The sequence below is a fragment of the Panthera onca genome, chromosome C2 (genome assembly GCF_046562875.1).
Source record: "Panthera onca isolate mPanOnc1 chromosome C2, mPanOnc1 haplotype 2, whole genome shotgun sequence".
Taxonomy (NCBI): domain Eukaryota; kingdom Metazoa; phylum Chordata; class Mammalia; order Carnivora; family Felidae; genus Panthera; species Panthera onca.
This window is the reverse complement of record NC_138347.1, coordinates 9,225,074-9,237,296: the sequence shown is the minus strand read 5'-3', so window position 1 is coordinate 9,237,296 and position 12,223 is coordinate 9,225,074. Positions and strand designations below refer to the sequence as shown.

The following is a 12,223-nucleotide window of genomic DNA, read 5'->3' as shown; positions in this document are numbered from 1 at the left end:
TCTCCAGTTTTAAGGCTGGCAAAATGTTTGTTTAGAAATTTTGCCTTAAATATTATTTAAGAAGTAATATTTTATTATCCCTTTTAATCTTCAGCATTGGTGTTTATCTTTGCCTCTGTCTTCCTAAAAGGAAGTTTCATGTTCTCCCAACTCTACCTCCTCTGTGCAGATTTCCTTTTTCGCTTTAATGTCTCGTGGGATTTTCATCATATTTTGGGTCTGCAGTGATCTTACCACCAAACATAAGAGCGGTTTGAGTTTTGCTTTTCTGATTTGATATATTTTTCACCCTTCCTCATCAGCACCCCTAACTAGTGTCCTTGTTTGCTTTTGTGACAATAAAGGGCATTATCTGTAAACAACTGGGTATCAGTCCATTCTTTTATTATTTTTTTTAGAGAAACTTTTTAAAATTTGTTTTTTAATGTTTATTCATTTTTGAGATGGGGGTGGAAGGAACAGAGAGAGAGAGAGAGGATCCGAAGCGGGCTCTTTACTGACAGCAGAGAGCCCCATCTGGGACTTGAACTCACGAACCGTGAGATTATGACCTGAGCCAAAGTCAGACACTTAATGACTGAGCCACCCAGGTCCCCCATCAGTCAATTCTTTTAAATTTTTTTTTAAAGTTTATTTATTAATTTTGAGAGAGAGAGAGATACAGTGTGAGTGGGAGAGGGGCAGAGAGAGAGAGAGAGAGATGGAATCCCACACAGGCCACGTGCTACCAGCGCAGAGCCCAACACAGGGCTCGAACTCAGGTCACTGACCTGAGCCAAAACCGAGTCAGATGCTTAACCAGCTGAGCCACCCAGATGCCCCTGCCCATCAGTCAGTTCTCTTAAAATGCAATGTATCTTCTCTCCATCTCTAAGTCTTGTGCTTCCTTTTCAGTCTGTCCTTATTTGTTTTTAAATTTTTTTTTTAATGGTTATTTATTTTTGGGAGAGACAGACAGAGTGTGAGCGTGGGCGGGGCAGAGAGAGAAGGAGACACAGAATCCGAAGCAGGCTCCAGGCTCTGAGCTGTCAGCACAGAGCCCGCCTCAGGGCTTGAACTCACAAACCGTGAGATCGTGACCTGAGCCGAAGTCAGACACCCAACCAACTGAGCCACCCAGGTGCCCCTTCAGTTTGTCCTTATAGTAAGAGGTCATGTGCTTCCCGGGTGCCAGACAGCGTGCTGTCCTGTTTACATGTGGTGTCTCACCTGATGCTTGCAGCTTTGTGAAGCGCCATGATCTTCATTTTTTTAGATGAAACTATAGCCAGAGAGGTTAAAGAATTTGCCCAATGAGCAAATAAATGGTGGGACTGGAATGCCAGGCTGTCAGCCCCACGCTCACATGTTAAACCGGTCTAACGATACTACAGTCTTGTTTGCTTAGCCTCAGCGTGGAAGCACCTGTTGAGTGGCAGGCTCTGTGGGAAGCAGGTTAGCACAGCCACTGTGACCGAGGCACTATTTCAGTCCCATCATTGGTGATGGAAATCTGCAGGGTGGAATGTCCTGACTGTTCCACGGAGCAGGCTCGCAAGTTCTGTTTGGCCACATCCTGACTCCAGGTGAGGAACTTGGTTCATGATCCCTGGCTGGCCCTGCTCCGCTCCTGAACCTGTGCGCCTTGATCGAACTTGACAGTCCGATGGGTGAAAAGGATGGTATTTCCTTGTAGTTCTAATTGGCGTTTTTCTTACCAGGAAGGAGGAACAGCTTCCCGGTTTTCTGCGTACGATCTGCTTATCTCCTTTATTCTTGCTGAATTTTCAGATCAAGCAGCATCCTATATTTCTAGGCACCTTTCCCTCAACAGCACAGAGCCCCTGTCTCAGGCATGCCGTGTTTGCATCGATTAACGTGGACGGCATACAATGAACAACCAGGTCCACCTTTGCTGGTTATAGCCTCCGTTCTTGGTTATATTCCTTTTCCTATATCTTTTTCAAATTACATGAAGTCACACATTCAAATGAAAAAGAAATAGCAAGCAGCCCCCTTCATTTGGAAAGAATGGTTGCGGTTCATCATCATTGCATTTATGTGGGAAGAGGTGTATCAGTCAGGATAAGGAGGGTTATGCCAGGGTAACAAACAATCCCTAATCTCTGTGAGTGTTACAGCATGGTTGAGTTCTGCCTCACTGGGCTGCAAGGGGTTTCTGCTCTGTAATTTCTCAGGGAGCCAGGCTGGGAAGGGCTTCAGCTCAACCCACATTTCCATGATCTTAGAGTCAAGAGAAGAGCACCCGACAAGCTTTGAGTTGGCTCGTAGAGCCTATGCCAATATGACACGTATCACTACTCATCTCTCTGGCCAGAGTAAGTCATGCTGCCACACGTAGGGTCACAAGGGCAGAGAAATGGGATTCTACATGCACAGCCCAAGGGAAGCAGATGCTGGTGAGTCCCGAATGACCACCATGGGAGGTGCATCACATCTTTTCCACCTCAGATAGAAGAAATCCTGAGGATACTGAGGCGAACGAGAGTAGGTAGTGACTTAAAAAACAAGTGCTTTATCCTGATAGAAATAATTGTTACAGGTGAAGACAGAGGCTCTCTCTCCTGCTCTTAAATCCATGGAGAAAGCCCACAGCCACGTTATTGTTAAGCCAGTCAAGTCTCAGACGTGGTTTTCCAAAAGCCGCGTCTTCAGGATTGGCCGGGAGTTGATGCTCGTTGAAGCCGGGTGCTGGTTACATTGCCGTTGCCCCTGCTTTTCTGTGTGTCTGAAAACGCCCATAATAAAATGCAGTTTCCTGTGCGTTTCCCACATTCATTTTCCCTCTGCCAAAACTCTCAGTTTGTTCTTATCCTTCGTCACAGCATGTGTTTCCAGTCACCTCAGGATTTGTTTTGACAGGAGACATTTAAAAAAAATTAATTTGTTGGCTTTCCCTTTGTTTTAAAGTGTCAGACTCATATATATAATGTTTCAAGGTGTTTCTTGATGACTTCTAGTTGCATGAGCTTTTTTTTTTATTTTTTTGAAACATAGGTTTATTGACTTCAAGAGTTCAGTTAGACTCCAGCCTTCCGATGAAAAATATTCTTTTCCTTCCTTTCCCTTTGCCTCCTGCATAACCTCAGTGTATGTTTAAGGTCATTTTCTTCGTTGATCAAAAGAACATGTGGTCCAGCGGCCAGCAGTTGTGACACAGAGTGCAGGTGGCATCACACGTCTTCTGACATTCTTCCAGAACACGCCGGCTTTGTTTCAGGTGCTATGCAGAGTGCCCAAGTGATTGTTACAGGTGAAGGAAGACCATAGACCCAGCCCTCAAGTCATTGCCCACCTGAGTCAGCCGTGAAGCAGATGATCAGTAGAACAGGGTTGTAAATCCGTGACAGATATGCCCATGGAACCCAGAGTAGCCAGAACTAAGTACGGGGAAGGGGACGGAGGGCCCCTGCCAGGGAGAGCCATTCCGCCTCCGTGAGATGGGGTGCTAGGTCTCATGTGAGGGAGATTAGCAAAGTGGACAGGATGGAGCTTGGGCAGAGAGCCAGGCAGGAATCACAAATGGATCTGAAGTATTAAGAGTCACGGCAGGCAGGAGTCATGCTATGGAGGCCTTTGAGTGGCTTTTGGAGAAGCGTGGACTTCACCCTGTAGGCCTTCAGCAAATATTTGTGGACTGTTCCCTAATGACAGACACTTTGTCTCATAAGGTTGAGTCATGAGGACCCACCCAACCGCAGCACTCTGCCTGTGGTCACTTGAGGCCGGGCAGAATGGCCGCAGTCCGCTCACACTCCTGATTGTGGTTCTCAGGTACTGCGAATACGCAGGCAAGGCCCGGCTCAGGAGTGCCGTTGCCGCATCCCAACAGGGCTGGGCGTTTCTCCTGCGGGACGCAGGTCCCTCCCAGCAGGATCACCAGCTGGTGGAGATGCCAGGAGTCATGGCCGAGAGGTGTGCCCCCCCATTTCTTCTGGGGTGACCCCTTGCTCAGAGCCCCCGGCTGTGAAGCCAAGCTGGGAGAATGATGGGGATAACTCAGACCCCTTCTTCTCCCTGGACAGAGTCCAAGGGCTTCCTCAGTGCAAGAACGAGGGTCTTCTTAGGGACGGGGGTCACCTCCCCCAATATGGTCTGTGCTCCGCTGAGCCTCATGCGTGGACTGGAGCCCTCACCTGTACCTGGCTTCCTATGTGTGGCCAAGAGCCTGGTCTGATGGTGACAGAATCTTCCTTGCTATTGATTTTGATACCTGCCTCACCTCCAGCATTGCTGGGGGCTTCCCTGATACCCGTGCCCCCTGGCTCGTGGCCCCCCTGGTGTTCCCCACGATGACCCTCTGTCTTCCTTTTGAATCTGTTCTTGTCTTCCTGGCCTCGACAGATTTACTTTCCATTGTAAACATTGCTCCCTTTTTCCTCCTGTTTTTCCTCTTGTTTTCCAGGCTCTTCAGAGTAACCTGAGGTATTCCTTATTGCCAAGACGGCTCCTCATCAGCAAGAGATTAGCCCAGTGCCTCCATCCTGCTTTGCCCAGTGGTGTGCACCTAAAAGCCCTAGAAACCTATGAGATTATCTTCAAAATTGTGGGGACCAAATGGCTGGCCAAGGATTTGTTCCTGTACAGGTAGAGTAGCTTCCCTACCGTATTACTTTTTTGTTACCTGAGTAATCATATTTCAGTTCACGAGATTAGAAAAGGACAAGCAACATGGGGGAGTGGTAGGCAACAGTTCATCCTAAAGACGTCAGCAGGAGACGGCCAGGGCTCACCTTCTGGAGGCATCCTCCCCGGCCTCCCCATAAGTGTGTCCTAAGTGGACGTGTAACGTGCATCCTGCCTAGACGTCCGCTTTTTGCCCAACAGCACGTTGTGACCATCCCGTGCCAGGCAAGCGTCTCCGTCCCTAGTGTAAACAGCTAGCTGGCTGCTTTTGAAAATCCCCTTTGGGGGCACCTGGGTGGCTCGGTCCGTTGAGCGTCCGACTTCGGCTCAGGTCATGATCTCACAGTTCGTGGGTTCGAGCCCCACATCAGGCTCGCTGCTGTCAGGCTGTCAGCGCAAAGCCCACTTCAGATCCTCTGTCCCCTTCTCTCTGCCCCTCCCTCACTTGTGCTCCGCCCAAAATAAATATTTTTTTAAAAACGTAATAAAAAAATTAAAATCCCCTTTGGCTGGGTGATTGTGCCAAACTTCTGATTCGGTGTCTCATTTATCCCCCACCCCGATCTCCCTTTCTCTTTCCCAAAGCTATGGGTTGTTTCCTCTTCTGGCGAACGCAGCCATGTCGGTGAGGCCCGTGCTGCTTGGCCTGTATGAGAAATACTTTCTCCCGCTGCAGAAGCTTCTCCTGCCCAGTCTCCAGGCCTTCATTGTGGGCCTGCTGCCCGGCCTGGAGGAGGGCTCGGAGATCTACGACAGGTGGGTCTCATCCAGTGCTGACGGTGGCGGGACTGCTGGTGGGGGGGTGGTGCTGGTGCACCGGGGGAGGGGGTGCAGGGGGACCTGCTGGTGCACAGCGGGGGGACGTTGGGGGGCCTGCTGTGTAAGAAGCAGGGAAGAAGGAGCAGCAGGGAAAGGTGCGGAAGTCGGGGTGATGCTTTCCATTGCCATGGTGGTCCCTGCTTGACCGGATGCTGTGTTCTCCTGGGAACTGCCTTCAGTTACAGGTGAGAGTCAGAAGGTAAGGTTTCCCAGAGTCACATGGTGAGTGAGTGGCAGAGCTGGGATTCTGAGCCACGTAGGTCAGATTCCAAAGTCTTCCTGCTTCCCATTACACCTGGCTGCCTCTGAACGAAAGCAGAGCCATGCTCATTGATGGCTGGGGCTCGAGAAGGCAATGCTAACTAAGCAGAATAGCTCGACACCTTTCAGCAGCACTTTGGAGACATTTGTAAAGCTCCTAGCATAAAAACTCATGGAGGGCTTGTTTCACTCGTGCTTAGGAGCAAAAGAAGGCATAAGTCTATTCAGACTATTGGGTATATACCGTGTCCTGTTTGTCTGGGGAATTATCACATAAGAACTCACTTCCGTTGTATCAACCGTCTGATCACTGTGATTACCCTCTATTTAATAGGACCTGTTTTAAGAGCCTGTGTGCAGCCTGACTGGGAGGTTTAGAAACCTTGGTGCTTGCAAAAGTTTTCATTTGATTACACAATGCACTGCCCAGATTTCCCCCACGCCAGAGGCCCCAGCCGCCCCACCTTTGTCATGGCTGTGACTGGGGGGTGCAGGGGCTGGGGTGGAATCAAGGAATCAATCCAAGGTCTATTTGGAGTGCTCCCCTAAATTCAGAGAAACCAGATAACTAGAATGGTTTGGGGGATTGTGGCTAGTGGTTATTAAGGGTGCATTTAAGTCAACAGCATTTGTAGTGGAATTTGACATACCTAACCAAAAATTTACACTGGAACATTTCAAACTTTCACATAGAGCAGGTGGTGGCTTCCCACTTCCCAGCGGAGAGCCCCCCCCCCTTGCCGTGGGTCTGGTCAGCCGTCCACTTCTGTAGGAGGCAGAGTCTGTGTCACTGCCTTGTTAAGCCGGTGGCCGCATGCAGGATTGGTAGGTGTGTGGAGGTGATGAATGGAAGGTCATGTAGGAGTCAACTAGAGGGCCCTTACCAGATCTGTCTCTTGACTCCTAGCTCAGGCTCTTTCTAGAAGTTCTGGCCCATTCATGTTTCCCAGACAAATATGGTATGTTCACGTGTGTGTACGTAAACGCTTTTTCTGTCATCTGACAGATGAACACATCAGTTCCCTAAATGTGTTGCGATTTGTGTTTTTTTTTTTTAATCTATAAGAATGAATCACACCAGAAGAGCGTAAATAGTTGGGGTGTTTTTGCGTGTTGTCTTAGTTGATCGATGAGGGTTCATTTGAACAGTTGCTAACATTGCTTAACATAGCTTTTTTTTGTGATTTCTTGACATCCGACCAAGAGCTGAGTAGAGCTACGTGAAATCACTGGGTAGATGGAGCTGTGACAGGAAACCAGGCCCAGTGTCTGCAGCACCCCAGAGTCATTCGTTTTCAGCTCTCCTAGGTGGTTACTGGTCGAGGGTTCTAGAATCTCTGAGTGGGTGTGCACGGGCACAGTAATGGGAAGATTGCACCAAAGTCTTTGGTCTCCGTGTCCGTGTTAATTTGAGAGAAGTCATCATTTTGAGAGAGTCGTCAGCTCTTTCTCCCCCTGAGTGCTCTGGAGCTGAGTCAGACACCCCCCGGCAGACACTGTGCAGGAACAGGGAAAGGAGCGTCAGTGGGGGTCCTGCTGTCCTGTTGGTAGCACATGCAGAGGGGTGAGTTGGGCTGGGGCCGCTGCGGGCAGGGTGACTCACGAGTTTCGCGGAGGTGGAGGCTTCCTGGCTTGTGTGTCAGTGAACCCTAAGAACAGAAACTCTGACCGGTGTTAGGACTTCTTATTCACCCTGGCTTTCCGACCCTTGTATGCCTGCAGATGACTGGCCAGAATGTCTTTTCTAAAGTGGCTATGAGGGGCACCTGAGTGGCTCAGTTGGCTTAGTGTCTGACTCTTGGTTTTAGCTCAGGTCATGATCTCATGGTTGTGAGTTTGAGCCCCGAGTCTGGCTCTGTGCTGACAGCATGGGGATTCATTCTGTTTCCCTCTCTCTGTGCCTTCCCCACTTGTGTGCGCACTCTCTCTCAAATAAAATAAAATAAAACAAAATAAAATAAAATAAAAGTGCTGTGAAATAGCTTCATAGCTGTGTTTTGCTGCACTGAGAAAACAAGAGTAGTTTGGAGAAAATCTTGAACTCCTGAGGAAATGGAGGAAAGGTGAATATTGTCAGAGGTTTGTAAGCAAGCAAAAACTGCTTGGCAGAGATTTTCATGTAAGTTAGTGGTTCTCAGCTGGGGTGATTCGTGTCCCCCACGGACATTTGGCATCATTTTTGGCTGTTACCACTGAGATGGAGAGGGTGTTACTGGCATCTAGTATAAACATCCTGCAGTGACATGGTTGTCCCCACAGTGAAGACTTACCTGCCTCAAAGTCCATCGTGTCAGAGTTGAGAAAGCCTGACTTAAATGGTAGTTGAAACATTTATTGACCTTTCTTTTGGTCAGTTCCAGGCACCATGATGATCAGCTCTGCTGGCTCTAGAATTTTTGTACTCTGGTCATGTATCTGTGGTGGTGCAGGACGCTGTTGTCACTGTTGTGCTTGTTCACATGGCCACACCTCGAGCTCTTTGCTCCTGTGACAGGTTGGCTTTCCATGACTATCCCCTACACAAGTGGCAAGTTGGGAAAGGCTTGGGGCTTACAGCAAACAGCCTGTGTCACTGACTATCCATTGAATAGAGAGTGAGCTTGTGTTTACAGGAGGCACGAGAGAGCGGCAGGCGGGGTGAGGCAGGAGGCATGGAAATAGGAGGGGTCCGGAGGCTGCTTTGGTTGCTGATTCGATCTGAATAGAAAACATTTGAGTCCCGGGCTCTAAACGGTGTAAGCTAATTTCACATTGGAGATGATAGGAGTGATTCTTACTTAGTAGAGAGTTATTTGGCTTTTCTTTATATATATAAGGATTATTTATTCATTTTGAGAGAGAGAGAGAGGAAGAGAAGCCCAAGCAGGCTCCACACTGTCAGCACAGAGCCTGACACGGGGCTCAGTCTCAGGAACGATGAGATCGTGACCTGAGCCAAGGTCAAGAGTTAGAGGCTTAATCGACTGAGCCACCAGGCGCCCCAGAGAGTTGCTTGACTTTTAACCCAGTTATCTTGCCCTTCACTTTAATCTCCTTAGCAAAGTCTTGTCACAATTGCCCTTTTTTGAACTACAGCATCATTGACATTTTTAATGTCTATTAATTTTTTTAGGATAAAATGAGACATAAGCTGCATTTCTCCAACAAAGGGAACTAGCCCATGCACTCTGAATGCAAAAGGGATAGCTTAGGTGGCACCTCCCCCATTGCTGGACAGTTGAACCCTCCGTGAATAGCTCGTGGTCGGTGTTCCGTGGAACCGACTTTGGGAATACCCTGTTCCAGCAAAGGGAGATGCCGCGGCAGTGAGTGCACCGCTGTGTCTGCGATGGGCTTTATCTAAGCATCAGTCCCCGGAGGGGGTCAGGCTTTGTCTAAGCATCAGTCCCCGGAGAGGGGTCGGGCTTTATCTAAGCATCATTCCCCGGAGAGGGGTCGGGCTTTATATAAGCATCACTCATCCCCTGAGAGGGGTCCCGGAGAGAGGGGAGCTCTCCCAGGGTTTTCTCAAATCTCCTGCTGTAGGAATCTCTTCCTAGCTCCAGACCGGCCTGTCGGCCTGCCCAGTGCACTGCAGCCGCTGCTGCTGAGTGAGAGTGGTGCTCCTGCCTCAAATCAGGGCCTTTGCTGGGCTGTTTTCAGAGCCGGGCGAGATAAGCTCTATTTGTTTGCTCAGCCTCAATAGAAGACCAGTCGATATCTTTAGCCACCAAACATTCTGTGTGCTTTTCCTGAACATTTGGCTGTCATTCGTGCCTCTTCAGTTTTGGTTTTTTCTGCAGAGGTGGCAATGTGCATCACGTGCACAGTAAAATTCAAGTATTTTATGACTAAAAGGGTCAGACTAGTTTTATTTATTATTTTTTTTAAGATTTTAAGTCATTTCCTTACCCAACAAGGGGCTCGAGCTCACAACCCCAAGATCGAGAGTCACGTGCTCTACAGACTGAGCCAGCCAGGTACCCCAGACTAGTGTTAAAGAGAACAAAATTTACTGTTAATATAAAGAGGTAGTAATTTTCTGTACGAAATGCCTTTGTGTACCTTGAACTGATTATCGACAAGTAAGCTGAAGGTGACACTCCTCTCCCCGTGTTTTTGGGTGCCAGCTGTGTGTCCGACAATCATCTGGACCCTAGGGACGTGTCAGCAAGCAGAGCAGACCTGGTAGTAATGGGTGGGAGGTGATAGCTCTGTTCGCCTGTGCTAAGGTTTACAGGAGACTCTCAGGTCATGGTCCAAACATCTCCATCTCTTCTCCATATCTCAGAGCCACAAGCTAACATGCACAGAGGTTAAACTCGTCCTAGGGACCCTTGCCAGGAAGCAGACACAGGATCTGGACAGCACAGGCCTGATTCTGGGAACCTGGGTAGGCCACTGCGTCACCCTGGACGACCAGTCCTGTGATTGTTGCCTGTCTTCTTTGCCAGTAGGAAACCCGACAGGTAGAATTCTTTTGGATTTTGAGTCACTTCACTCATTAAATGAAATCGCTTTGTGGAGATTTCCCTCTGCCATTTACTGACAGGTGCTGTCATTGGCCCCGTAAGCCGTTCTCACTGTTGATGGGGAAGGTGCCCTAGTCAGCTGCAGGCACACCACTGAGCGGAGAGGGGCCGGGCCTTGGTCAGCGTCTGTGGAAAAATAAGCCCGGACCCGCTGAGGACCCTGCTTCTCTTCAAGGGCGGACGTGGAGTTGCTGATGTCCCGTCATGGGAGAGGGACCCAGATAGAGATAAGAGACAAAGGAATGTCAGACATCAGCAGGAGAGCGTCCCAGAGCAGGACTCAGCAGAGGGGGTGCTGTGGATGGAGTGACAGGCTTTATGGGATTTGCAAATTCCCAGGGGAACTTTGTCCCCAGTGTTTCTAAAGTCAAATGTCTCTTGGCTCTGCTCAGATGGAGGGCTGTCTTTATCATTATTTGAGTCTCCAGTCAGTCGCACTGACCTTTTATTTTTTATTTAACATGTTAATGAAAGTGACTGGTCTGCTCATCCCCTTTTTGGTGGTGGAACCGCCCACCCACCGGGTCTTGCAGCATCAGGAGCCACAGATGGATCTGAGCCACGGTGCCACCACCAGTCAGACACTTCCCGTTGGCCAAGAAGCTGTACCTCTCAGCGACATGCTTGTTTTAGCAAATTCGGTTTCAATGATGGCCAGCAGGTGGACAGAACAGAAAAGCAAGAGGCGGCAGCCTCTCAGAACCATGAAGAAATGGTCCCACAGCCAGGGGAAGGCGAGCAGGGGCTATTGGTACCGTGAGACACGGACGCCTGGGACCAAGCCCTTACCTTCCGTAACGTCTTGTCCACAGAACAGACGCTCTGCTCCTGAGGCTGTCCCTGGTGGTCGGCAAGGAGGTGTTTTACGCTGCCCTTTGGGGGAGTGTCCTGGTGAGCCCCGCCATCCGCCTTCCTGCCTCGCTCTTCGTGGTGGGCCACATCAGCAGGGACTCGCCCGGCAAGGAGCAGAAGTACATGCTGGGGACGGATTACCAGCTCACGGTGGGTGCTTTGCTTCTCACGCTGGTGGAGCGGGGCACGCAGGTCCCGGCTTCCTGGGCACAGGCCGTCACTGGGGCTGCAGAGGGGCTTCGGAGAGCGGCAGGGAAAGGGAGGTGTTGCAAGCTTCAGAGCATGTGTGCTCTGCTGCTGAGCAAAACGAGGAGGAGGCTTCGAGGCATCAGTACCCAGAATGAAACCCAGGATGGTGGTGTTTGTTTTCAACATACGCGTTAACTGACGCTTTACATATTCAAACAAGTACTTGCACCTAAGGAGGGCCCTTCGGGAAATAGTTAGCTGTGACCAGTGCTCTGAGGCCTCACGGAGTCTGTTGCTGTAGCTAGAACCTCGTTTCCTCCCTGTCCTGTGTCACACTGCACACTGTCCACACATCAGGCTCCCTCTTCCTCCAGCCACTGTCTCTGTCAGTCCTGTTCTTGCCATCGTCCTCTCCTCCGGCTGCTCTCAAACCTAGACTGTCAAGGTTCTTCCTGTGTCCATCCCCAGGCCCTTTGGAGGGCCGCTTTCTTTCCTGGCAAGGTCATCCCTTCCCTTGACCTTCCCACATCTTTAGACTTAACGTCTTGTGTGTCTGATGGCCCGCAGTCTGTCACCACCTAGTGGTAAAACTGAACAGCTTTGTCCATTTCCACTGCTCTCCTTTCAGCTTCTGATCCTTGCTCTGGACCACATCATAATCTTCTGACTGCCCATCCTCTGCCCATCCAGGCTTGTTTTTTGTGGTTTTTTTTTTTTTTTTTTTTTTTTTTTTACTGCTCTTAGCTCTTTGCTTTGTTAAAGCATAGCTTTGTTCATACCCATACCATGCTTGAAAAATATCTGGCTTCCTCTTGCCTACAGATAAAGTCCAAACTCGAGAGTATTATAGGTTTGCTCCCAACCCACCAGTCTCACTCTCCCATCAGGCCCTCTGCACCCCCAAACTGACTGTCCGGCCTGGCCTGCAAGTCTGTGATGCTGCCTCCCTGCTCCTTGCCCTCATT

The 12,223-nt window shown here is 49.6% G+C and overlaps 1 protein-coding gene across 4 annotated transcripts in view; it reads left to right on the top strand.

Annotated features, from left to right (window-relative positions):
* The window catches only part of DOP1B (DOP1 leucine zipper like protein B), a 103,765-nt gene that overhangs the window by 27,838 nt on the left and 63,704 nt on the right, over positions 1 to 12,223 (top strand). For all 4 annotated transcript variants that reach the window (XR_009612504.3, XM_060640473.3, XM_060640472.3 and 1 more), the window contains 3 exons: positions 4,406 to 4,587; positions 5,212 to 5,382; positions 11,030 to 11,219. Coding sequence is in view for 3 of the 4 variants with exons in the window: in XM_060640473.3 (XP_060496456.3) it covers positions 4,406 to 4,587; positions 5,212 to 5,382; positions 11,030 to 11,219 (543 nt within the window). In the remaining variant the exon portion in view is untranslated. The remainder of the gene's footprint in view (positions 1 to 4,405; positions 4,588 to 5,211; positions 5,383 to 11,029; positions 11,220 to 12,223) is intronic.